The sequence below is a fragment of the Oncorhynchus keta genome, chromosome 19, assembly GCF_023373465.1.
Source record: "Oncorhynchus keta strain PuntledgeMale-10-30-2019 chromosome 19, Oket_V2, whole genome shotgun sequence".
Lineage (NCBI taxonomy): Eukaryota > Metazoa > Chordata > Actinopteri > Salmoniformes > Salmonidae > Oncorhynchus > Oncorhynchus keta.
Genome location: NC_068439.1, coordinates 20,310,505 through 20,338,456, shown reverse-complemented (window position 1 = coordinate 20,338,456; position 27,952 = coordinate 20,310,505). Strand labels below are relative to the sequence as shown.

The 27,952-nt window shown below is 44.0% G+C and overlaps 1 protein-coding gene across 2 annotated transcripts; it reads right to left on the bottom strand.

The window, feature by feature from the left end:
- Positions 1–15,038: 15,038 nt before the first annotated feature.
- On the bottom strand, positions 15,039–26,173 carry clcc1 (chloride channel CLIC-like 1). 2 transcript variants are annotated; one of them, XM_035792841.2, is made up of 10 exons: positions 25,979–26,173; positions 25,588–25,702; positions 25,291–25,398; positions 25,074–25,184; positions 24,654–24,878; positions 21,007–21,147; positions 20,354–20,453; positions 19,395–19,492; positions 18,683–18,829; positions 15,039–18,470 (listed from the first exon to the last, which is right to left on the bottom strand). In XM_035792841.2, the coding sequence occupies exons 2-10, from the start codon at positions 25,642–25,644 to the stop codon at positions 17,769–17,771; spliced, it is 1,689 nt and encodes a 562-aa protein (XP_035648734.1). In that variant the 5' UTR covers positions 25,645–25,702; positions 25,979–26,173; the 3' UTR covers positions 15,039–17,768. The 2 variants fall into 2 exon arrangements, with proteins under 2 accessions (XP_035648734.1, XP_035648733.1); XM_035792840.2 differs by having other exon boundaries at positions 25,588–26,173.
- Between the last annotated feature and the right edge of the window lie 1,779 nt (positions 26,174–27,952).

Genomic DNA, 27,952 nt, shown 5'->3' with positions numbered 1-27,952 from the left:
GATGGTGGTAACGACTGTTCTGTTCAAAACTGATAGTGGGTCGGGTGAAGATGAGAGTACAGAGAGTGAGAACGAGTTGGCTACAGTCGTGAAAGGAAACAAAAATAAAAATTTGATGTAAACTATGAAAAATCCCTACATTCATTTATAGTCGGAGTGAGGGTCTTGGATCAATGTTATGTGAGGGATCCGTTCAAAGTCATGAGGAGTATAATAAAGGTGTTGGGTGAGGTGGTGGTCGTTGGGAGTCACAAGAGCTGGTCTTATTCAGATTTTGTGTGTGTCCGTGGAACAGAATAAGCATACTTTGCGCCTCAAATATTTTTGAATAGAATGTTGTGTATGGGTTTTCGAAGCATGGCGTCTGTCAAGGGGGTTATTTATGGGGTTGTGCTAGCCTTTGATCTAGCTCTCAAACTCTAGGCAGCATTCTGCCTTCACCCTACAGTTTTCGGGCATTCTGCCTTCTCCTTGCAGTTTTCGGGCATTCTGCCTTCTCCTTGCAGTTTTCGGGCATTCTGCCTTCTCCTTGCAGTTTTCGGGCATTCTGCCTTCTCCTTGCAGTTTTCGGGCATTCTGCATTCTGCCTTCTCCTTGCAGTTCGGGCATTCTGTCTTTCGGGCATTCTGCCTTCTCCTTGCAGTTTTCGGGCATTCTGCCTTCTCCTTGCAGTTTTCGGGCATTCTGCCTTCTCCTTGCAGTTTTCGGGCATTCTGCCTTCTCCTTGCAGTTTTCGGGCATTCTGCCTTCTCCTTGCAGTTTTCGGGCATTCTGCCTTCTCCTTGCAGTTTTCGGGCATTCTGCCTTCTCCTTGCAGTTTTCGGGCATTCTGCCTTCTCCTTGCAGTTTTCGGGCATTCTGCCTTCTCCTTGCAGCCTTCTCCTTGCAGTTTTCGGGCATTCTGCCTTCTCCTTGCAGTTTTCGGGCATTCTGCCTTCTCCTTGCAGTTTTCGGGCATTCTGCCTTCTCCTTGCAGTTTTCGGGCATTCTGCCTTCTCCTTGCAGTTTTCGGGCATTCTGCCTTCTCCTTGCAGTTTTCGGGCCTTCTGCCTTCTCCCTACAGTTTTCACCCAAGACCAATGTTCAGTGGTGTAAAAATACTTTAAAGTACTACTTAAGTAGTTGTTTGGTGGTGTCTGTTCTTTACTTTACTATTTATATTTTTGACTACTCTTACTTCACTACATTCCTAAAGAAAATATACTTTTTACTCCATACATTTTCCCTGACACCAAAAGTACTCCTTATATTTTGAATGCTTAACATAAAATGGTTCACTTCACACACTTATCACAGCAACATCCCTGGTCATCCATACTGTCTCTGATCTGGCGGTCTCACTAAACACAAATGCTTAATTTGTGAAGTATGTCTGAGTGTTGGAGTGTGCCCCAGGCTATCCGTAAATTTAAAAAACAAGAATATTGTGCCGTTTGTTTAATATATTCATATTTTTACTTTTGATACCTAAGTATATCTAAAACCAAATACTTTTAGACATTTACCCCAATAGCATTTTACTGGGTAATTTCACTCAACTTTCTAGAGCAGTGGTTACCGATCTCAAAGGTGTTCATAGTCAATCGCCAAACATTTCTGTAAAAAAACAACGATAAAGCCTTCTGTTCCTTTTTTTTCTTCTAGGGCTGTTGATGGTAGGCGCACCCGATTCATCTGCCCTGCGTACCGGGTAGGTGAACTGTTGTCATTTTTAACCATTTCATGTGTCTGAAGTATAAACTGTGTGTTCCCGGGGGACCCAGACGGCAGATCAAGTGTACTGTTCAATTCAAGGGGCTTTATTGGCATGTGAAACATGTGTTAACATTGCCAAAGCAAGTGAGGTAGATAACATACAAAAGTGAAATAAACAATACAAATGAACAGTAAACATTACACTCATAGAAGTTCCAAAAGAATAAAGACATTACAAATGTCATATTATGTATATATACAGTGTTGTAACGATGTACAAAAGGGAAAATAAATAAACATAAATATGGGTTGTATTTACAATGGTGTTTGTTTTTCACTGGTTGACCTTTTTCTTGTGGCACTAGGTCACACATCTTGCTGGTGTGATGGCACACTGTGGTATTTCACACAGTAGATATGGGAGTTTAGCAAAATTGGGTTTGTTTTCAAATTCTTTGTGGATCTGTGTAATCTGAGGGCAATGTGTCTCTAATATGGTCATACATTTGGCAACGAGGTTAGGAAGTGCAGCTCAGTTTCCACCTCAATTTGTGGGCCCGTGTGCACATAGCCTGTCTTCTCTTGAGAGCCATGTCTGCCTACGGCGGCCTTTCTCACGAGCAATTAATGGTAATTATCTTTTTGTTTCCTCATGATTTGGTTGGGTCTAATTGTGTTGCTGTCCTGGGACTCTGTGGGGTGTGTTTGTGAGCAGAGCCCTGGGACCAGCTTGCTTACGGGACTCTTCTCCAGGTTCATCTCTCTGTAGGTGATGGCTTTGTTATGGGAGGTTTGGGAATCGATTCCTTTTAGGTGGTTGTAGAATTTAACAGCTCTTTTCTGGATTTTGATAATTAGCCTAATTCTGCTCTGCATGCATTATTTGGTGTTGTACACGGAGGACATTTTTCAGAATTCTGCATGCAGTCTCAATTTGGTGTTTGTCCCATTTTGTGAATTCTTGGTTGGTGAGTGGACCCCAGACTTCACAACCATAAAGGGCAACGGGCTCTATGACTGATTCAAGTATTTTGAGACAGATCCTAATTGGTATGTTGAATTTTATGTTTTGATGGCATCGAATGCCCTTCTTGCCTTGTCTCTCAGATCGTTCACAGCTTTGTGGAAGTTACCTGTGGTGCTGATGTTTAGGCAAAGGTATGTATCGTTTTTTTGTGTGCTCTAGGGCAACGGTGTCTAGATGGAATTTGTGGTCCTGGCAACTGGACCTTTTTTGGAACACCATTATTTTGGTCTTACTAAGATTGACTGTCAGGGCCCAGGTCTGGCAGAATCTGTGCAGAATATCTAGGTGCTGCTGTAGGCCCTTCTTGGTTGAAGACAGAAGCACCAGATCATCAGCAAACAGTAGACATTTGACTTCAGATTCTAGTAGGGTGAGGCCGGATGCTGCAGACATTTCTAGTGCCCGCGCCAATTTGTTGATATATGTTGATGAGGGTGGGGCTTAAGCTGCATCCCTGTCTCACCACACAGCTCTGTGGGAAGAAATGTGTTTTTTTTTTCCTATTTTAACCGCACACTTGTTTGTGTACATGGATTTTATAATGTTGTATGTTTTTCCCCCAACACCAGTTTCCATCTATTTGTATAGCAGACCCTCATGCCAAATTGAGTCTAAGGCTATTTTTAAATCAACAAAGCATGAAAACACTTTGGCTTTGTTTTGGTTTGTTTGTTTGTCAATTAGGGTGTGCAGGGTGAATACGTGGTCTGTCGTATGGTAATTTGGTAAAAAAAAGCCAATGTGACATTTGCTCAATACATTGTTTTCATTGAGGAAATGTACGAGTCTGCTGTTAATGATAATGCAGAGGATTTTTCCAAGGTTGCTGTTGACGCATATCCCACGGTAGTTATTGGGGTCAAATGTGTCTCCACTTTTGTGAATTGGGGTGATTATTCCTTGGTTCCAAATAATGGGGAAGATGCCAGAGCTAAAGATGATGTTTTAGTATCGCCAACTGGAATTTGTTGTCTGTATATTTGATCATTTAATTGAGGATATGTAACGAGTTTCCTCCTCTTCTTCCGAAGAGGAGAGGCGAAACGGATCAGAGGACCAATACGCGGCGTGGTAATTTTCCATGGTACTCTTTAATGCTATCAGGTACACATGAACAAACTAACAAAACAAAAAATGTGAAAACTCAAATTACAGTCCTATCTGGTGCACACACAGAGACAGGAAACAATCACCCACAAACACACAGTGAAACCCAGGCCACCTAAGTATGATTCTCAATCAGAGACAACTAATGACACCTGCCTCTGATTGAGAACCATACTAGGCCGAAACATAGAAATTCCCAAAACCTAGACAAACAAACATAGACTGCCCACCCAACTCACGCCCTGACCATACTAACTAAACACAAAACACAGAAAATAAAGGTCAGAACGTGACAGTACCCCCAAAGGTGCGGACTCCGGCCGCAAAACCTTGACCTATAGGGGAGGGTCTGGGTGGGCGTCTGTCCGCGGTGGCGGTTCTGGCGCGGGACGCGGACCCCACTTCACCCTTGTCTTTGTCCGCCTTATTTTCCGCCTCCGTGGCTTTCTCACCATGGCAACCCCTCTCAATGACCCCACTGGACAGAGGGGCAGCTCGGGACAGAGGGGCAGGGGCTCTGGACAGAGGACAGGGGCTCCGGACAGAGGGACAGGGGCTCTGGACAGAGGGACAGGGACTCTGGCGCCTCTGGGCTGAGGGGCTCTGGCGCCTCTGGGCTGAGGGGCTCTGGCGCCTCTGGGCTGAGGGGCTCTGGCGCCTCTGGGCTGAGGGGCTCTGGCGCCTCTGGGCTGAGGGGCTCTGGCGCCTCTGGGCTGAGGGGCTCCGGCAGCGGCGCCGGACAGGCGGGACGCTCCGGCAGCGGCGCCGGACAGGCGGGAGGCTCCGGCAGCGGCGCCAGACAGGCGGGACGCTCCGGCAGCGGCGCCAGACAGGCGGGACGCTCCAGCAGCGGCGCCGGACAGGCGGGACGCTCCAGCAGCAGCGCCGGACAGGCGGGAGGCTCCGGCAGCAGCGCCGGACAGGCGGGAGGCTCCGGCAGCGGCGCCGGACAGGCGAGAGGCTCCGGCAGCGGCGCCGGACAGGCGGGAGGCTCCGGACAGGCGGGAGGCTCCGGCAGCGGCGCCGGTTTCCGGCAGCGGCGCCGGACAGGCGGGAGCACCTGCAGAGAGGAGACAGAGAGACAGCCTGGTGCGTGGAGCTGCTACAGGAGGAGCGGCGCCGGACAGGCGGGACGCTCCAGCAGCGGCGCCGGACAGGCGGGAGGCTCCGGCAGTGGCGCCGGACAGGCGGGAGGCTCCGGCAGCGGCGCCGGACAGGCGGGAGGCTCCGGCAGCGGCGCCGGACAGGCGGGAGGCTCCGGACAGGCGGGAGGCTCCGGCAGCGGCGCCGGACAGGCGGGAGGCTCCGGCAGCGGCGCCGGACAGGCGGGAGGCTCCGGCAACGGCGCCGGACAGGCGGGAGGCTCCGGCAGCGGCGCCGGACAGGCGGGACGATCCGGCAGCGGCGCCGGACAGGCGGGAGCACCTGCAGGGAGGAGACTGAGAGACAGCCTGGTGCGTGGAGCTGCTACAGGAGGCACCAGGCTGGGGAGACTTTCAGGAGGCTTGGTGTTAGGAGGAGCCTGAAAGACCGGGCTGTGGGGGAGCACTGGAGCTCTGGTGCGCAACCTTGGCACCACTTCCCCAGGCTGGACAACTACTCGAGCCTGGACCCTCAAGAGTGCAGGCACAGGTTGAACCGGGCTGTGGGTAAGCACGGGAGATCTAGTGCTTACTACACGCACCTCTCCCCTAGGCTCCACTCCCACAGTTGCCCGGTACGAGCGGAGCGCAGGCAGAGGACGCACTGCACCCTCCCAGCGCCCCGGAGACACAGCACGCAGAGCCGGCGCAGGATAACCTGGACCAAGACTGCGTACCGGCGACCAGACCCGCTGAGCAGGCACCATACGCCCCTGGCTCAATGCCCACACTCGCATGGCACTCTCGGGGCTGCCCTATAGCGCACCGGGCTATGGACACGCACTGGCGACACCGTGCGCTCAACCGCATAACACGGTGCCTGACCAGTAATGCGCTGCTCATAATAAGCACGAGGAGTGAGCTCAGGTCTGCTACCTGGCTTAGTACCACACCTCGTGTGCCCCCCCAAAAAAAAAATTTGGGGCTGCCTCTCGTACCTGTCGCACTGCCGTGCTGGCTCCTCATATTGCCGCCGATCAGCTTTCGCTGCCTCCAGCTCTGCTTTGGGGCTGCGATTTTCCCAGCCAACCTCATTCTCCTGTAACCTTCCTTGCATTGCTCCATCGAATCCCAGGCGGGCTCCGGCACTCTCCCTGGGTCGACCGCCCACCTATCTATCTCCTCCCAAGTTGTGTAGTCCAGATTCAGCTCTGATGCTGGCCGCTGTTGTTGCTGCTGCTGCTGCTGTCGTCGCTGTCCTTTACCACGCCGCTTGGTCCGATTGTGGTGGGTGATTCTGTAACGAGTTTCCTCCTCTTCTTCCGAAGAGGAGAGGCGAAACGGATCAGAGGACCAATACGCGGCGTGGTAATTTTCCATGGTACTCTTTAATGCTATCAGGTACACATGAACAAACTAACAAAACAAAAAATGTGAAAACTCAAATTACAGTCCTATCTGGTGCACACACAGAGACAGGAAACAATCACCCACAAACACACAGTGAAACCCAGGCCACCTAAGTATGATTCTCAATCAGAGACAACTAATGACACCTGCCTCTGATTGAGAACCATACTAGGCCGAAACATAGAAATTCCCAAAACCTAGACAAACAAACATAGACTGCCCACCCAACTCACGCCCTGACCATACTAACTAAACACAAAACACAGAAAATAAAGGTCAGAACGTGACAGGATACCATCAACACCACATGCCTTTTTGGGTTGGAGGGTTTTTATTTTGTCCTGTCGCTCATTCAAGGTAATTGGAGAATCCAGTGGGTTCTGGTCATCTCTAATAGTTGATTCTAAGATTTTGTATTTGATCATGTATATGTTTTTGCTGTTTGTTCTTTGTTATAGAGCCAAAAAGATTGGAGAAGTAGTTTACCCATCTCCATTTTGGATAGATAATTATTCGTGTTTAGTGTTTTCCAATTTTCCCAGAAGTTGGTTAGAGTCTATGGATTCAATTACATTGAGCTGATTTCTGACGCGCTGTTCCTTATTTTTCCGTTGTGTATTTCTGTATTGTTTTAGTGATTCATTATAGTGAAGGTGTAGACTCAGGTTTTCCGGGTCTCTATGTTTTTGGTTGGACAGGTTTCTCAATTTCTTTCTTAGATTTTTGCATTCTTCATCAAACCATTTGTCATTGTTCATTTTCTTTTGTTAATTTTTTCTATGTGAGATTTTTTTTATTTGATCGGGAAGCTGAGAGGTCAAATATACTGTCTAGGTTTTCTACTGCCAAGTTAACACCTTCACTATTACAGTGGAACGTTTTATCCAGGAAGTTGTCTAAAAAGGGATTGAATTTGTTGTTGCCTAATTGTTTCCAAACAACATTCCTTCCATCTATAGCATTTCTTAATATTACTAATTTCCTTTGGCTTTGATTCTTTATGATTGAGTATTGCTCTGTTCAAGTAGACTGTGATTTTGCTGTGGTCTGATAGGGGTGTCAGTGGGTTGACTGTGAATGCTCTAAGAGACTCGGTTGAGGTCAGTGATAAAGTAGTCTACAGTACTACTACCAAGAGATGAGCTATCGGTGTACCTACCGTAGGAGTCCCTTCAAAGTTTATCATTGACTGTACATACCCAGCATGTGCAGGAGTTGTGACCCGTTTTTGTTGGTTATGTTGTCATAGTTGTGCCTAAGGGGGCAAAGGGAATGCTGTCACCTCCAGCACTGTACTATCCGACTACAGCTGCCAATCGGACGGATCAGATTAGTGTGTCTGGAGTAACGTGGCAGGCATTAAACATAGCTACAGCAAAGTAGATACTGATATTTCAACGTTTAAAACCATAACTTGAAGAGACTGTCAACGAATACAGCAAAGAGCTGCTTTTTTTTACGAGTGAGTTCATGTTTAAGTTCTTACTTAGAACTGTCAACACTTTGTGTTCAACACTTTGTGTTCAACACTTTGTGTTCAACACTTTTATAGGCCATTAAATGCTTCCTATTTCCTCTCAGCACTACAAGCAGTGCAGCAGTAATCAATGTGGAGGAAAGTGTCTATTCAGCCTTGCGTTATTATTAGCAGCTTGGGTCTTTTTTTTATATCGAGTAATATTTCACTTTCTCTATTCATAGGAGTAACAACATGAGGCAGAAATAATGCAGTGCGACTCGAGTTTACCCATCAGCAGGAAGACTGTGGAGGAAAGGGCGAGCAGAGGGACACGACCCTCAGTCTGCGGCTCTCTCCCTCCACGGAGACTGAACCTCAGATGCAGGCACCATCAGGCCAGTAAAATAAAAAGCAAATTATTTAAATGCGTGCACACTCGGCTGTGCCTCACAAGTAATACAACAACATATCTATTACTGGTGTGATCATATAGCCTACCTCAAATTTTGAAAAAATATATTTTTAAATGGCCTGAACAACAATGCATTGGCATGGCAATTCAAGCAAACCCAATATGGGGTGATAGCGTATTGGGCTATAGCTTACTGCACACACCTCATTGCTACAGTACTGTTTTTAATTGGTTAATGTTGCATAGGCTTACATTTTTTAGGACCAGTTAAACATTTTTTCTTCTTACCGGTAGATCTCGACTTGCATTTTGACTCCGTGATCTTGACTCAGAAAAGGTTGGTGACCACTGTTCTAGGGTTTTCCATGTTAACACTATCAAAGTTTCCCGTTTACTGTGGCAATTGTGATCGAATCAATGCAATATTAGCCACATTTTGTTGTAGGCAGAATACATCGGAGGGGGATTCTATTGCATTGACACGCACTACTCTGACCGTACTCTAAACAGACCAGTGCTGCTTAAACAATGAGAGCTGCACTAGGCTTATATGCAAATAGACCATTGCCTTACGTGGATCTGTGCCATTTACTTTTAAAGACTGTTTACAGCATGAGCAGTCGTGAGATGTGCTTGTTTGAGATCAAAGTGAGAGCTGCATGTAGCCACGTGTGCACATTTTGTTCATATCCTTTGCTAGTTAGTGCATTATTAGCCGAGTTATTAGATAATTTGTAGTCAGCAATAGGGTAGTGATAGCTTCCTACAAGAGCACAAAACATGTATATTCCTAGGCATCTTTGAAAATCGAGTCGGGTAAAGAGCTTTTTTTTTGTCTTAAAGGGGCAGTGTTGTATTTTGAGACAGGCTTGAATGAGCTAACTAGCCCATAAGCAGAGGGTAGCATAATTTGTCTGATTCTCTGTAAAAAAAATAAAATGCATTTTATTTTGTAAAGGGGTTTCTTGCATCAAACACATTTCCAGTCACTTCTTTGTCTGAAGAACAAGTGGATAAACAGGTTCATGTCAAGCCCTGCATGTTTTTTCTTCTTCAAGTCTCATAGAATGTAGGCCTACATTGAACACCACAGATTGGCTGCTACTATAGGCTGAATAATAGAACAGCTATTTCCATGTTCAAATGTATGGGATGCATTTTCTCCATTGATCTTGATGGTAGGCCACTCTGGTAAGCCTACATTATGATCAAATAGCTACAGTAGTCTACATGGCCACTGTTAACTGTAACTTAGGTGTGTACAGCCTCAGTAGACCTGAAATTTGCTCAGTTCTCTCAAAACATTTTAGGCACATTGCCCATGACTGCCTCATGAACTAGTCCGGATGCTGAGTTTTAAAATTTAGAAACCTCAATAATCATTGCTTTCAAAACATATGGCCCTTATCTTTCATCAGCAAGAAAGAATCATTAAAATAAAAATATACACTTACTGTAGCAGTTTTGCACAGATCCATACAGCGATAGGTGCCTCCATCCAACGAAACTACACTTCCCAAGTTATGCTGACACACAGGTGTTTGGAACATGCTAGATAGGTAATTAGCACAGGTAGTCAACCTTGTTTTCCATAAACAAGCACTGTAACATGGAGATATGGCAGTGTGGGAACACTAACCCTATAGCTCTTGATCATGACTCTGTTCAATTACATTACACATGTCAGAGCTGCCAAATTTTGAAAATAGATTTCCTAATCATGAATGTTGTCTAGACCACCATTATTATTTTGTTTTAAAGCACAATTCTACATATCACATTGCTTAGACCCATGACCCATGTTTAAAAATAGCAGGTCAGGTGTATTCAGGATTCTTTTCAAGTTGAATAAACACTCAAATCTCTGGGTTTGAAGTTATTTTGAGACTTTTTGGGCATTTCACTTTAGAGTATGCTAACTGGTGGGCATTGAATTAAATAGGTTTTTGGTTAGAAAATGCTAATATTAATTGTTGGTGGCAGCATATTGTTTTGTAGTTGTACAGTGTAATTTACTGACTAAGACAAGTTCACTGAATTACATTTTCTACCAACATTTCATGTTAGGCTTATTGATTTGAGAGCTTCTGAAAGTCTTAACTCTTAATAGAAATGGAAACATTTATAACCATAGTTGAAACACCTTTCGTATCAAAAGTACAAAAATAACATTCTGCAGAAATATCAAATCAAAGTTTGTCACGTGCGCTGAATACAACAGACCTTACAGTGAAATGCTTACTTACAGACTCTAACCAATAGTGCAAAAAATGTATTAGGTGAACAATAGGTAAGTCAAGAAATAAAAAGAGAGTGAAAAATAACAGTAGCGAGGCTACATACAGACACCGGATAGTCAGGCTAATTAAGGTAGTACGTACATGTAGATATGGTGAAAGTGACTATGCATATATGATGGACAGAGAGTAGCAGTAGCGTAAAAGAGGTGTTGGTGGGTGGCGGGACACAATGCAGATAACCCGGTTAGCCAATGTGCGGGAGCACTGGTTGGTCTCCCCAATTGAGGTAGTATGTCCATGAATGTATAGTCAAAGTGACTATGCATATATGATAAACAGAGAGTAGCAGCAGCATAAGAGGGGTTGCGGGGGGCACACAATGCAAATAGTCCGGGTAGCCATTTGATTACCTGTTCAGGAGTCTTATGGCTTGGGGGTAAAAACTGTTGAGAAGCCTTTTAGTCCTACACTTGGCACTTTGGTACCGCTTGCCATGCTGTAGTAGAGAGAACAGTCTATAACTGGGGTGGCTGGGGTCCTGGGGGCCTTCCTCTGACACTGCCTGGTGTAGAGGTCCTGGATGGCAGGCAGCTTAGCCCCAGTGATGTCCTGGGCCGTACGCACTATCCTCTGTAGTGCCTTGCGGTCGGAGGCCAAGCAATTGCTGTACCAGGCAGTGATGCAACCAGTCAGGATGCTCTCGACGTTGCAGCTATAGAGATTTTGAGGATCTCAGGACCCATGCCAAATCTTTTTAGTTTCCCGAGGGGGAATAGGACGGCCGTGCAATCTTCACGGCTGTCTTGGTGTGTTTGGACCATTCTAGTTGGTTGGTGATGTGGACACCAAGGAACTTGAAGCTCTCAACCTGCTCTACTACAGCCCTGTCGATGAGAATGGGGGCGTGCTCGTTCCTCCTTTTCCTGTAGTCCACATCATCTCCTTAGTCTTGTTTAAGTTGAGGGATAAGTTGTTATTCTGGCACCGCCCGGCCAGGTCTCTGACCTCCTCCCTATAGGCTGTCTCGTCATTGTCGGTGATCAGGCCTACCACTGTTGTGTCGTCTGCAAACTTAATGGTGTTGGAGTCGTGCCTGGCCATGCAGTTGTGGGTGAACAGGGAGTACAGGAGGGGACTGAGCATGCACTGGGGGACTCGAGTGTCGAGGATCAGCGTGGCAAATGTGTTGCTACCTACCCTCACCACCTGGGGGCGGCCCGTCAAGAAGTCCAGGATCCAGTTGCAGAAGGAGGTTCTTTAGTCCCAGAATTCTTAGCTTAGTGATGAGCTTTGAGGATACTATGGTGTTGAACGCTGAGCTGTAGTCAATGAATAGCATTCTCACGTAAGTGTTCCTTTTGTCCAGGTGGGAAAGGGCAGTGTGGAATGCAATAGAGATTGCATCATCTGTGGATCTGTTTGGACGGTATGCAAATTGGAGCGGGTCTAGGTTTTCTGGGATAACGGTGTTGATGTGAGCCATTACCAGCCTTTCAAAGCACTTCATGGCTACGGAGTGCTATGGGTCATTTAGTAATTTAGGCAGGTTTCCTTTGTGTTCTTGGGCACAGGGACTATGGTGTTCTGCTTGAAACATGTTGGCATTAGACTCACAGGGACATGTTGACAATGTCAGTGAAGACACCTGCCATTTGGTCAGCACATGCCCGGAGCACACGTCCTGGTACTTCGTCTGGCCCTGCAGCCTTGTATATGTTGACCTGTTTAACTTCTTGCGTCGAGCCATCCCGGATCCGATATCGTGACTACAGCCTCAAGCTCATTACCATAACGCAACGTTAACTATTCATGAAAATCGCAAATGAAATGATTATATTTGCTCTCAAGCTTAGATTTTCAAAATATGCTTCTCAACCATTGCAAAACAAGCATTTGTGTAACAGTATTGATAGCTAACGTAGCATTTAGCGTTAGCATTCAGCAGGCAACATTTTAACAAAAACCAGAAAAGCATTCAAATAAAATAATTTACCTTTGAAGAACTTCAGATGTTTTCAATGAGGAGACTCTGTTAGAAAGCAAATGTTCAGTTTTTACAATAAATATTATTTGTGTCGACTAATCCGTTTTGTTCATCACGTTTGGGTAAGGAAAAAAAGAAAAAAAGTCATTAAAAACGCGAACCTTTTTCCAAATTAACTCCATAATAATCGACAGAAACATGGCAAACCGATGTTTAGAATCAATCCTCAAGATGTTTTTCACATATCTACGATAAAATCCATCGTTGCAGTTGACTTTCTCTTCTGAAGAAATGGAACGCGCATGGACCTACAGATTACGCAATAATTTCGACACGGGACACCGGGCGGGACACCAGGTAAATGTAGTCTCTTATGGTCAATCTTCCAATGATATGCCTACAAACACGTCACAATGCTGCAGACAATGGGGGGAAACGACAGAAAGCGCAGGCTCATTCCTGGCGCATTCACAGCCATATAAGGAGACATTGGAACACAGCGCCTTCAGAATCTGGGGCATTTCCTGTATGAAACTTCATCTTGGTTTCGCCTGTAGCATTAGTTCTGGGGCACTCACAGATAATATCTTTGCAGTTTTGGAAACATCAGAGGTTTGTCTTTCCAAGGCTGTCAATTCCATGCATAGTCGAGCATCTTTTCGTGACAAAATATCTTGTTGAAAACGGGAACGTTTTTTATCCAAAAATTAAAAGAGCGCCCCCTATCTCGAAGAGGTTAATGGTCTTACTAACGTCAGCTACGGAGAGCGTGATCACACAGACATCTGGAACAGCTGATGCTCTCATGCATGCCTCAGTGTTGCGTGCATAGAAGTGATTTAGCTCGTCTGGTATGCTCTTGTCACTAGGCAGCTCGCGGCTGTGCTTCCCTTTGTAGTCTGTAATAGTTTGCAAGCCCTGCCACATAAGACGAGCATTGGAGCCGGTGTAGTATGATTCAATCTTAGCCCTGTATTGACGCTATGCCCGTTTGATGGTTTGTCGCAGGGCATAGCAGGATTTCTTGTAAGCTTCCGGGTTAGAGTCCCACACCTTGAAAGCGGCAGCTATACCCTTTAGCTCAGTGCGAATGTTGCCTGTAATCCATGGCTTCTGGTAGGGGTATGTACGTACAGTCACTGTGGGGACGATGTCCTCGATGCACTTATTGATAAAGCCAGTGACTGGTGTACTCCCTCAATGCACTGGAAGAATCCCGGAACATGTTCCAGTCTATGATAGCAAAACAGTCCTGTAGTTTAGCATCTGCTTCATCTGACCACTTTTTTTTATAGACTGAGTCACTGGTGCTTCCTGCTTTCATTTTTTCTTGTAAGCAGGAATCAGGAGGAAAGAGTTGTGGTTGGATTTACCAAATGGAGGGCGAGGGAGATCTTTGTACGCGTCTCTGTGTGTGGAGTACAGTTGATCTAGAATGTTTTCCCCTCTGTTTGCACATTTAACATGTTGATAGATATTTGGTAGAACTGATTTAAGTTCCCCTGCATTAAAGTCTCCGGCCACTAGGAGCGCCGCCTCTGGGTGAGTGGTTTCCTGTTTGCTTATTACCTTATACAGCTGACTGAGTGTGGTCTTAGTGCCAGCATGTCTGTGATGGTAAATAAACAGCCACGAAAAGTATAGCTGAAAACTCTCTAGGCAAGTAGTGTGGCCTGCAATTTATCACAATACTTCAGGCGAGCAAAATCTAGAGAATGTTCAACATCTGGTTAAAAAGATGATTGATTTGTCCGGCGAGAGGATGTTTATTATCAGAGCAGAATGAAGTAACAATATAGCAGATTAATGTTGAAATGTGAGTCACTGGAACCACTGCTGGCGGACTACATGCAGGCATCAGGTATCCAATGTCGGATTCATACAGTTGATACTGTAGTGTACTGTATTGTGATTTGCCTAGTACCTCAACTCCTCCAAAGAATTGAGTACAGACTAGAGTTAATCAAATACAAATCACTGACTGGGTCTTCATCGCTGTTGCTCTAAGATTGCAACTCAGTGCAAATGCATGTGCCAATTGAATCTCAACAAGGAAACAGTCGGTAATTGTATATGATTAACGTTTTATAAAAATAGTATGGATTTCAGCAAACAAAGACAGTGTCGTGTCTTACCTATCATTGGGGCGGCAGCGCAGCGTAGCGTAGCGTGTTGGACTAGTAACCGTAAGGTTGCGAGTTCAAACCCCCGAGCTGACAAGGTACAAATCTGTCGTTCTGCCCCTGAACAGGCAGTTAACCCACTGTTCCCAGGCCGTCATTGAAAATAAGAATATGTTCTTAACTGACTTGCCTGGTTAAATAAAGGTCAAATTTAAAAAAATTAATAAATCATTAAAATGTGAAGACATATCAAATCAGTTTAATTATGTGATTAAACGAATCATGTAAACATTCATTAACTAGGAAGTCGGGGCACCATGGAAAATGTTGAGATTAAAGTTATAATTTTCCCAATATAAAACTCTTCAGATATTTTAATAGAAGACTATTTGATCAGATAATGAATTTATTATTACCTCATCAGTTCTCATTACAGAATGTCGCAAACTCTTGGATATCTGCACGAACCATAGTTTCCAAAATGAATCGGCAATATACAAATTGTCTAAATTATTTATTTACCAAATAATCACACAGAATAAGATAAAACAGTAGATATTGGTTACTAATAGTGATAGAAAAGTCCTTAGCAGATATGACGGCTTGGTAGACAAAGGAGAGGGGTGTGGACTGCGAGAGCGGGAAAGACAAAATGGATTCACTACACACAGTGGATAATTATAATTATTGAAATGCTAATCATTCGCACATTTAAGGCCCCTCATTCAAGAATAATTGCTATGTATATATTTATGCCCGTATGACGTTGTCTTCTCTGTTGGAATACTCGATCGTCCTATAGAGTTCAAAGTGTCTGGTTCACTTTCCCAAAAGTCACAATGCCTTTCGTGGTTGTAGGTGGTTAGAATGGTTACTTCAGAGTACCATTCGGAAATGTTCTTATGGGGTTGATGTTTTGGCGGTTGTCGGTATTCTCGTTCTAGATTTACATAATTACTAGCTGCAGACTAGTAATTATACGTCTAAGATTTGCTCTTATTCTGTTGTGATCGATAGACTGAGTTTAACCATTTCCAGCCGTGTAGCTAAACTACAGCTGTATGGTTTCCGTGGCCTATAGAATTGTAGCCATTCCAACGTTGGGACTCTGTCCCGGCGTTCTCTAACTTCTTAACCATTCGAGACGTCCGGCTTAAGGTGGGGTCTCTTTGGCATGAAATGTACATTTCATCACGGGTGGTTTTATACTCTGGAGTAGAAAAGGGCGGTTCCATGACGACGACGTAATGTGTAACGTCTATGCGCACGTACCAAATGAAACGCACTCAACATGACTGTCCACGGACCATTCCCAAAAGTAGAAATATTGTTTAGTTCTCCCATTTTGGGATTAGGAGTTTTAAACTAAGAGAAGCTCTTTTCTGATCGACTCTCTCCCTCAATACTGCATGGCAGTTTCTACCATGTGTCTTACCTGTCGTAAAGCCATAATACTGGAGAGAGAGGAGGGGGGGGGGGGCTATGATCCTCCCCCCAGGGCACATCATGACAACAGGCACGCACGCAACATGAGCACACAAACAAACATGAGCACACAGTTTCAGAATTTACACTTGAGTATTGATGCATAGCGAATCAGAGGTTATTTTCAAATACTCTAGGCTGGCAATACCATAATCTTGGTTTTCATCAGAGCAGAGAATCTTGTTTCTCATGGTCAGAGTCCTCATGTTCTGAGAGTCTTTAGGTGCCTTCTGGCAAACTCCAAGCGGGCTGTCCTGTGCCTTTTATTCAGAAGTGGCTTCCGTCTGGCCACTCTACCATAAAGGCCTGATTGGTAGAGTGCTGCAGAGATGGTTGTCCTTCTGGAAGGTTCTCCCATCTCCACAGAGGAACTCTAGCGCTCAATCAGTGACCATTGAGTTCTTGGTCACGTCCCTGACCAAGGCCCTTCTCCCCCGATGGTTCAGTTTGCCAGGTGGCCAGCTCTAGGAAGAGTGTTGGTAGTTCCAAACTTCTTCCATTTAAGAATGATGGCCACTGTTCTGGGGGACCTTCAATGCTGCAGAAATGTTTTGGTACCTTTCCCCAGATCTGTGCCTCGACACAATCCTGTCTCAGGGCTTTACGAACAATTCCTTCAACCTCATGGCTTGGTTTTCACATGCACTATCAACTGTGGGACCTTATATAGACAGGTGTGCCTTTCAAAATCATGTCCAATCAATTGAATTTACAACAGGTGGACATATCAAGGATGCACCTGAGCTTAATGTTGAGTATCATAGCAAAGTGTCTGAATACTTGTTTACATAAATTATTTCAGCTTTGTCACTATGGGGTATTGGTGTAGCTTGAGGAAAACAATGAATTCATTACGTTACAGGCTGTAATGTAACAATGTGGGGAAAAAGGAAAGGGATTTGAATACTTTCCGAATGCACTGTAGTTAACTAGCCAGGCTACAAGATGTGTTGAATTGGCTGTCTCGTCTTTATTTTACAGGCTAGGCCTACATGCTGCAATGTCTCCCTCTCCCGGCCCACTCGCATGCATACATGCAGCCGATGCACCAACACCATGACTTTTACATGATTTTCATTACCATATGAAGCCTGTTTGCTATAACTGTGCAAATAACTCACTAATTAGCAAGGAATATCAACAAATGTGCACGTGTGGCTACACACGGATCTCGCAACCAGGGATGATTGAAAGACCGCTCTGCCTATCAGTGCAATCCTGCTCCGATATTGGGAGAACAGCAATCCATTGCATCCAGACACCAGTGATTCTATTCTGATCAGGGAAACTGTTTGATATGGTGATGTGAACTCAAATCTATAAAATGTCAAGCCCTAAACACAAACATAATTCACATCATTTCAGAAGAGATGGCGAGTTGCCACAAAATAGTGACAGGATTATTGCACAACATACATACGTCATTCATAAACATGGGTGTTGTGTTGACAGTACATGCACATTGACCAGGCACACAAACAAAAGCAATAACAACGTGAGACAGCAAAAAGAAAACAGGAGTAACAAATTTAAAAACACTGAATTAGCTGATTTAAGAAAAGGTACAATTTACCAATTTATGTAGAATCTGAATCATCCCATATAAAATGCTGTGGTAAGCATTTTAACATACAAGGACAGGGGGCTTACTGACTGTACCCAGAAACAGTTTCCAATATCCATTAGCATACCGCTTAGAATGAAGCCTATGTATTGGCCTATCAGACCTGCTACACTGGATGTGCTACTTAAGCTGAGCAGCGACTGACACGCTCTCTGGTTCGTGTTTCAAGAATTTCTCATCTTGCTCGTGCCCGAGACCACTTGCTGGAGTTGCATGCACTGGGCTGGCGCGACCTCCAGTATACTCAGCCTGGTGCTCAGCCATGCTATCAGCTGCCCCTTTAGAGTCAGATGCCACGTCCTCATCTGGTTTGGCTTTAGCTTTCACTGGAGAGGGTTTAGCTTCTTGCGAGTCATTGCCTTCTGTTGTGGATCCAACTTCAACTGGTTCTTCTTGCATATCTGCCTGAATGTTGGCATTACCCTCTACCGTTAGCAGGTTGGTATCCTCTGCATCAGTGAAATCTTCCCAACACTCTGAGATAATCTTGTCCTCGCTGTACCGCCAGTCGGTGTTCCTCAGGGTCTCCACGTACCTCCTGGTCGGTTCCTTTTGCGCCCTGGGGGGGGGGCTCCTCTGGCCGACATAGGTCCTGTCCTGAGCCCCCTGGTTGGCTGCTGGTCCTAGTCGGCGTCTAAGCGGGAGAGGGGAGTATTGAGGGGCGTCCCCCCCTGCCTGTGGGTTGTGGTCTGTCCCTCTCAGACGGGCCTCAGGCATGGGCTGATCCAAGGCTGGGGGAGAGGGATCCCTGGGCCCACCGACACGCAGCGGTCTGGTGATGCCATGCTGGATAGCGGCCTGAGCGCTGCCATACATGAAGACCTGAGGAAAACATTTACTGCTTCAGGGACAGGCAGGAACCAGTTTGTATGACTGCTGGGTGAGTCAGGATCAATTCCATTTCAGCACAGGAAGTAAATAGAAATACTCGTTCAAGAATTTACCACCAATTCACTTCCTGATTTGACAGAATTTAAATGGAATTGACCCCAGACCTTGTGACAGTGTTTCTTTGCGTGTGCGCGTGTCCTTACCAGGATGGAGAGCACGATGGTGACTAGCACAGGGATCTGCAAGGTGACCGGTAGGTCCTTGAGGAGGGCTCGTAGGAACTCGCTGATCCCCTGACCAATGTGCTTCAGAGGCTCCGTGAAGAAGGTGGTGATGGTCATAGTGATAGCCTTCAGAGACAGAGAGATGATGCATTATCACACTGCATCCTACAGGTCCAGGAAATAGGCTAAAAGATAGTTGTCAACAGGGTTGGGGTCAATTCCATTTGTAGTTCAAGTTAATAAAACCCACATTGCAGTCCAAGTTAATAAAACCCACATTGCAGTCCAAGTTAATAAAACCCACATTGCAGTCCAAGTTAATAAAACCCACATTGCAGTCCAAGTTAATAAAACCCACATTGCAGTCCAAGTTAATAAAACCCACATTGCAGTCAGACACTGAATTAGATTGATATTGCATTGTTAAATAGACAAAGTTTTAAGAAGTGAACATGGCAATATGTACATTTGAGGATACTCAAATGGTTAATTGAGTGACAAGAGTAAGGTATGGGTGACGATCTCGCAGTCCTGGCCTGTTGAATAGGTTAGCCGTCAACAGGGTTAGGTCAATTCTATTTCAATGCAGTAATTTCTGGAAGTAGACTGAAAACTTGAAGTGGAATGTCAGTTTACTTCCCGAATTTGCTAAATGGAAATGGACTTTCCCAGGTCACCAAAAATAGGTTACCTTAGTTGGTGGTACGAGAAGGATGGGGTTGACCATGAGGACTTCGTAGTACATCTTACATGGATCGTCTTGGAGAGTCATGGCACCTCTGTACCAATCTGTGGTACAGGCAGAGAGGAGTACACTACAGTAGGCTTCACGACAACAAACCGATGTGCAGTAAACTTAACGCAACAAATTTGTCAAAATGTATAAGACCATGTGTATTAAGCTATTTTCTTATAAACGGCATTCTATTATTTGCCAGAAACAAGTGAGAAGTAATGTGTACTTTATTGTATAGTCATGCACCAATGATTGCTCCAGTTTCAACTGTTCTGCCTTACTATTATTCAACCATGCTGGGTCATTTATGAACATTTGAACATCTTGGCCACGTTCTGTTATAATCTCCACCCGGCACAGCCAAAGAGGACTGGCCACCCCACATATGCTCTCTCTAATTCTCTCTTTCTTTCTCTCTCTCTCGGAGGACCTGAGCCCTAGGACAGTGCCCCAGGACTACCTGACATGATGGCTCCTTGCTGTCCCCATTCCACCTGACTGCTGCTGCTCCAGTTTACTGTTTCTTATTATTATGACCATGCTGGTCATTTATGAACATTTGAACATCTTGGTCATGTTCTGTTATAATCTCTACCCGGCACAGCCAGAAGAGGACTGGCCACCCCACATAGCAGGTTTCTTCCTAGGTTTTGGCCTTTCTAGGGAGTTTTTCCTAGCCACCGTGCTTTTACACCTGCATTGTTTGCTGTTTGGGGTTTTAGGCTGGGTTTCATACAGCACTTTGAGATATCAGCTGATGTACGAAGGGCTATATAAATAATTTGATTTGATTTGATTACGAAAGTATGATGCATTCAATAAAATGTAGCTTCACTTATATTTCTGAGATGATGCAAATCTGATCCCCCTGTGGAAAGGTGTGATGCAATGCTCGTGTTATTTTTACATCTCACCCTTCAAGTTATCCCACCAGTCAATTTTCTTCCTCCCAGTGCATTTTGCGTCGACGCCCTCCATCTTCACCATTTTGTTTTGGTGCTCGGCAAACGCAATCTGACAGGTCGAGAAAATCCAGTAACATATGGTGGATTAACATTGTGTCATTCGTGTGCTGGAGGCTGGTCTAGCAGTAGTGCCGCCACCCCCAGGACCACACACACACAGTTAAAACCCCAGTACTACACCTGCTTTAATCCCTCATCTCCCAATCACAACTAACCAGTCACAGTCGAGCTCTCCTGGCAAGAAATGTGGTTTCTCTCAAGATATTCCTTGGTAGTGTTCCTTAATTCAGTTGACTGAGTTTTGAAGAATAGAGACGGCATTTAGAAATACCTGAAATAACGTCTATAAACCCCGCCCCAAAAAAAACATTATTTGCAGAGACCTGAAAGAATATTGTAGTGTTTAGCCTACACTTTTACCCTCAGAACATGAACCAATCCTGAGTCAGGAAAACCCTACACTGAAGGATGCCAGAATGGCCACTGGCAGTTAGAGCTTTGCACCTATTCTTTCAGATAATTATATTAATGTACTACTGAACTTTAGTCAGACAGTAAGGGGTAATTAGCATGTGGAAATGTGTGTGTGTGTGTTAATTTACCTTGTAGAGATAGAACCAATTCCAGACCAGACTGATGAAGAAGCAGATGGCAAAGATTCTCTTGAACTGGACAAACCAGGAGACTGTAGACCACAGCTCACTGCAGATGATGACCACTATGATTAAGACCCACACAGACACCTGGGAGAAAGATGCCCTTTAAATACAGTACCTTCAGAAAGTATTCACACCACTTCAACATTTTACTGTGTTACAGCCTGAATTCAAATAGATTCTCACCCATCTACACAATGACAAACTGAAAACATGTTTTTAGAAAAATGTTTGACTGAAAATTAAATATCTAATAGACATACCAGTCAAAAGTTGACACCTACTCATTCCAGTTTTTTTTTTTTTTTTACATTGTAGAATAATAGTCCAGACATCAATACAATTAAATAACGAATGGAATTATGTCGTAACCAAAAGTGTTATCAAAATATATTTAACATGTATTCAAAGTAGCCACTCTTTGCCTTGACAGCTTTGCATTCTCTCAGCAAGCTTCATGAGGTAGTCACCCTGAAAGCATTTCAATTAACAGGTGTGCCTTGGTAATTTGTGGAATTTCTTTCCTTCTTAATGCATTTGAGATAAGGTAGGGGTGGTATACAGAAGCCACCCCTATCTGGTAAAAGACCAAAGTCCATATTATGGAAATAACAGCTCAAATAAGCAAAGGGAAACGACAGTCCATCATTATGACATGAAGGTCAGTCAATGGCTTTCAATTTCAAGAACTTTGAAAGTGCCGTCTCAAAAACCATCAAGCGCTATGATGAAACTGGCTCTCATTAGGACCTCCACTGGAAAGGAAGACCCGCAGTTACCTCTGCTGCAGAGGATAAGTTCATTCGAGTTACCAGCCTCAGAAATTGCAGCCTAAATAAATGCTTCAGAGTTCAAGTAACAGACATCTCGACATCAACTGTTCAGAGACTGAGTCTTGCCTTCATGGTCAAATTGCTGCAAAGAAACCACTAAAGGGTACCAATAAGAAGAGACTTGTTTGGGCCAAGAAACACAGGCAATGGACATTTGGTCTGATGAGTCCACATTTTTGGTTCCAACTGCCGTGTCTTTATGAGACGCCCAATAGGTGAACTGATGATCTCCGCATGTGTGGTTCCGAGAGTGGAGCATGGAGGTGGTGTGATGGTGACACGGTCTGTCATTTATTTCGAATTTAAGGCACACTGAACCAGCATGGCTACCACAGCGAGCCTAGTGGTTAGAGCGTTGGGTCAGTAACTGAAAGGTTGCTGGATTAAATCCCCGAGCTGACAAGGTAAAAATATGTCGTTCTGCCCCTGAGCAAGGCAGTTAACCCACTGTTCACCAGGCGCCGCAGAAGTGGATGTTGATTAAGACAGCCCCCCACACCTCTCCGATTCAAAGGGGTCAACACATTTCAGTTGTACAACTGACTAGGTATCCCATTCTTGAGCAATACGCCCTCCCATCTGGTTTGTGATTAGTGGGACTATCATTTGTTTTTCAACAGGCTGTGTAAGGGCTATTTGACCAAGAAGGAGAGTGATGGAGTGCTGCATCAGATGACCTGGCCTCCACAAATCACCCAACCTCAACCCAATTGAGATGGTTTGGGATGAGTTTGACCGCAGAGTGAAGGAAAATCGGCCAGCTAAGCATGTGGGAAGACTGTTGGAAAAGCATTCCAGGTGAAACTGGTTTAGAGAATGCCAAGAGTGTGCAACGCTGCCAAGGCAAAGGGTGGCTATTTGAAGAATTTTAAATATTTAGATTTATTTAACACTTTTAGTTACTACATGATTCCATGTGTTATTTCATAGGTTTCGATGTCTTCACTATTATTCTACAATGTAGAAAATAGTAAAAAAAACAAAGAAAACCCCCTGAATGAGTAGGTGTGTCCAAACTTGACTGGTGCTGTAAGTATTCACAACCCTGAGACAATATAGGTGTTGTTTTTTAACACCTTTGGCAGCAATTACAGATTTCTGGGTAAGTCTAAGAGCTTTGCACACTTGGATTGTACAATACTTGCCCATTATTATTTTCAAATGTCTTCAAGCACCGTCAAATTGGTTTCTCATTTTCAAGTTATGCCATAGACTTTCAAGCAGATTTAAGTCAAAACTGTAACTCGGCCACTCAGGAACATTCAATGTCTTTCTTGGTAAGCAAGTCCAGTGTAGATTAGGCCTTGTGTTTTAGGTTATTGTCCTGCTGAAAGGTGAATTCATCTCCCAGTATCTGGTGGAAAGCAGACTGAACCAGCTTTTCCTCTTGGATTTTGCCTGTGCTCCCCAGTCCTTAACAATTACAAGCATACCCATAACATGATGCAGCCAGCAATATGCTTGAAAATATGAAGAGTGGTACTCAGTAATGTGTTGTACAGTATTTGCCTCAAACATAATTCTTTGTATTCAGTACAAAAAGTGAATTGCTTTGCCAATTTTTTTGCAGTTTTACTTTAGTGCCTTGTTATAAACAGGATGCATGTTTTGGAATATTTTTTATTCTGTACTGTCTTCCTTTTCACTCTGTCAGTTAGGTTAGTATTGTGGCATAACTACAATGTTGATCCATCCTCAGTTTCTCCCATCACAGCCATTAAACTCTGTTAAAGTCACCATTGGCCACAGTGAAATCACTGAGTGGTTTCCTTCCTCACTGGCAACTGAGTTAAGGACGCCTGTATCTTTGTACTGACTGGGTGTATTGATACACCAATCAAAGTGTAATTAAAAACTTTACCATGCTGAATCTATCAGCACTTCACTCAGAGCGTGCAGCTCTCCAGGCAGTATGGGATATGAGTCATATTTCTTTGTGCAGTTATCAGCTATGAAACAAAACACCAGAAATACACAGCCAATGTGTATGGTGAAATAGACAGTCTTACCCGCCAATACTTTAATCTACCCGCATTTGCCAGGTATAAATTTTATGCCATGATTGCAAAACCTCGCTGGTGTTTGTGGTTGAATCTGTGTTTGAAATTCACTGCTCGACTGAGGGACCTTACATATAATTGTATGTGTGGGAAATAGAAGAGTTAGTCATTCAAAAATCAAGTTAAACACCATTAATACGCACAGAATGAGTCCAACTTATGTGTCTTGAGCACATTTTTACTCCTGAACATATTTAAGCTTGCCTCAAAGGGTTTGAATACTTAGACATATCAGGTTCTCATTTTTTATTCATTTGTAAAAATGTCTAAAAACATAATTCCACTTTGACATTATGGGGTATTGAATGTAGGCCAATGAGAAATAATCTCAGTTGAATCAATTTTAAAATTCAGGCTGGAACACATTTTGACATTTCTGAAGGCAGTGTAACGTCAATGATAAATATTCCTGCCGCTGTAATGCCAACGAGTAGTGTCAGTTCGGTCTCATTTGTCTTGAATTGAGTTTAAATTACTGCTCTGAATCGTAGTGGTTTATTTCTACTACTAATGATTAACACAAATGTGCCATTTAGCTTTATGCGCTTCTCAGTCAGTCATTGCGTACCAGAGTCAAATTGAGTAGATCAAGTAAAGACCTTTTGTTTACTTTAGGCAAACCACATAAAACGTGGTGTGTGCAATTATAAATCCATTTAGTTTTCAGCATCAAAACCCTAGCTCTGCTACGCATTCTCACCTTCATGACTGTGTCGATCTCCACACCAAAGGTGTCCTCAAAGTGCCATATCCAGGCCTCGTAGTCATGTGGTTTGAGATCCACCAGGATCTGACTGAGGGCATTGTCCAAAGCCCCCGTTCTCCAGGTGTCCATTCCCTCCAGAAGCTTCCGGATCTCCGTCACCGCTTGCCGAGACAGTTTCACTTTGGCGTCGTAGTGGATATCGTTCTTGAGATCGGTGGGCTGGTGGAAGGAATAGGAAAGGAATAGTACAACAAACGTATATGCACTTAGCATAGAGAAAGCATACTACATTCCAAGGTGGTAACATACATTTAAGAAGGTGGATAATACACAGTGGGGAATTGTTTTACATAAAGAGAATAAGATGCATTTATTGTCAGCGTTCATATGAGTTGAGAGAATGCCAAAACGTACCAGGCCAACTTTTTCAATCTCCTTCAGAAGCTTGGTGAGGAATCGCTTGAACACTGGGTTGCTTGACGGCTGCTGTGCAACCTGTGTAATCTTCTTCTTGTACTCTTCAATCTAAAAAAAACAACAGAAAAGTGACTTTGCCACTGTTTAATGAATAAGCATTTGAGATGTTGTCCAAAATAATGTTTGATGTTGAAAATCTGTTTCCAACACTAACCTCTCTTTGTAACCCTTCCACTTTGTTGTTGCACTCCCTTACTTCCATTTTATCCACATCCTGGCTGTATTCCCTTCTTTTGGTGGGTACATTAGGGTAATTGTTCAGCTGTGAAGATCACCTTCATTTAGTTATCCAATTACATTAATATCACGAGACAAGACAGTGTTTGCTGTATTTTCACATTTCATGATTTTGTTTCATATAGTTACTATAATATGAAAAAGGAAAAACACCAACAAAGCAATAGAACTCATGTCACGGAAACATGCATTGCACAGCTGCTTTGTACTGTACCTCAGCAGGCTGAGCAGGCTTTCTCATGGTCTTTGAGCTTGCATCGTAGTTCAACATATCATGCGGATCAAGCCATTCGTCGTCGTCCAGCTGCCCTTGAGCAACCAGCAATAAGCTGCATACAGCAACAGTGAAGATGTGCATCACGACCGCACTTGTTGACGTCTTCATGTTAAAATGTCTAACGTTAGCCAATGGAATAGCTAGCTAACCAACTACAGAGAACTAGGGGCTTTTAAACCAGAAACAGACACCCTAAATAAACCCAACAGAGCAATAAACATCAATGACAACATAGCTGCATATTCTTCTGAGCCGGTGTAACTGAACAACATTTACGTTAGCTAACGTTAGGCTAGCTACACAAACTATACCTAGTTCCTGTAGTTACCTGCTATCAAATCAACAACGGGAAAATTAAATAACAACTAGGTAACAGACTAGCATAGAATTTACCATAAATAATATACTATATGGATAATGTACTAAACGTAGAATAGGCTAGCAACTGACAATCGGTATTATTTTCTAACGCACAGGACTGCCAACTTTTGAAGACAGTTTGCGTGAGATTCTTCTTCGTGTAGCTTTCAGTCAGACTATGACGACGTGTTGCTTATTGCTGCCATTCGCAGGTCGGAGTGCGTATTGCACATTTTGCAACACGGGAAAGAAGGGAAAGAAATGTAATTGCGTCACCATCTAACCCTGCACCTATACACTATCCCCAGTGCTTGACTTGGACTAAAATAGGTGGCTGTACCCCTTTGTGGGTGCTGGTACTGTTTACATTTTTTATTTAAACTTTATTTTTATTTATTATATTTTAATAAAGGTGAAATAAAAATTTAAAAAAACAATTTAACTAGGCAAGTCAGTTAAGAATAAATTATTATTTACAATGACGGCCTACCTGGGAACAGTGGGTTAACTGCCTTGTTCAGGGGCAGAACGACAGATTTTTACCTTGTCAGCTCTGGAATTCGATATAGGAACCTTTTGGTTACGCTCTAACCACTAGGCTACCTGCCGGCCCACTTTTAGGTGCAGGAGCTCCACAATACTTTTCAGTTAATATTGCATAAAAGGAACAGGAGCTCAAAAAGCAAGTCCCCAAAAACCCACCACCCACCCCACTACTTTGCCCCTAAACAATCCAAGACCTTCGTAAAATGGAACCCTTTGTCTCAAAACTTCCTATAGATCTTCTGCACTAAAATGTCTCACACCCAAATATTTCTCTGCTGCTGCAACTACCACACTTCTGTGATTTCTGCTCCATCAGTACAGTGCAGTTGATCACCATGGCTATAAACACAAATAATCCAACCTTACTAAAACTCATCCTCGCTCTCTCTCGTGGCCTACTCACCGGGGTCCTCCCAGTCGACACACTCACCCGTGGGCTATCCTCTTCTCTCTTCACTGTCTCAGCACAGGAAATATTCTGCCCCACTTGAACTCTGGCAATCTCAACATGTTTCTCTCTCACAGGGCACTTCGGATCCCAAGTTGCATGGGCACCCACACATATTTTGGCTTTCAATCTTCAATAGCTCTTATACAAAGTATGCCATAACTACAAAAATGATATATTTCGACTCGGGGCAGGATGGACAAAAATCCACTGCTTTTCTTGTTGAAATTTTGTGGGTGTTTTTCCTTCGGCTTTTGATCTTCAATGACACTTAGACAAAATGTGCCTATGGAAATTATATATTTGGAATCAGAGGATGGGCAAAAATCCTCAATCTATTTTTTATTTTTTATTTCTTAAGGTGTGGATAGTTCTCCATCAATCCCTGATTCAGGATATACCATATTCATAGTCATGGCATGTTTGATTCAATAGCTATTGACGAGAGAAAACCAATCCACATCCATGGCTACTCCCGTCTCTAGTAGGTGATCTGGAAGTGTTGGAGAGACTACAGAAATTTGGGGAGGGTGTTGATCCATCTGATTGATTTAAGACACATCTGGATACAGTTCCAAGGACAGGACGTACTTGGTCAGCATTTGTAGTGCAGAAATGTGGGGTGGCATTCAGGACACGTATTACAGATCATCTGGCTGTATATACGGCAGAGCTGATGGCCATACTGTTGGCCTTGCAGTGGGTAGAGGAAGTCAAGCCAGACAGAGTAGTTATTTGCTCTGATTCATGTGCAGTGTGGATGAGTCTCCAGTCCTTTAGGTCACGTAGCAGACAAGACCTGCTTTATGAGGTGCTACAAACCCATGGCAGGATGGAGACAGATGGGTATACAGAGAAGATTTACTTGGGTCCCAGCCCATGTGGGGTTGGAGGGGAATGAGGTAGTTGATGTACTGGCTAAACAAGCACTTAGTAGTGGGGATTTGA

Coding starts and splice junctions, on each gene's coding strand:
- clcc1 (XM_035792840.2), bottom strand. CDS start 25,758: ATGAAGACGTCAACAAGTGCGGTCGTGATGCACATCTTCACTGTTGCT. Junction 24,879..25,073: donor AGATTGAAAAAGTTGGCCTG/GTACGTTTTGGC, acceptor TCCTTCCACCAG/CCCACCGATCTCAAGAACGA. Junction 21,148..24,653: donor AGATCGACACAGTCATGAAG/GTGAGAATGCGT, acceptor TCTTTCTCCCAG/GTGTCTGTGTGGGTCTTAAT.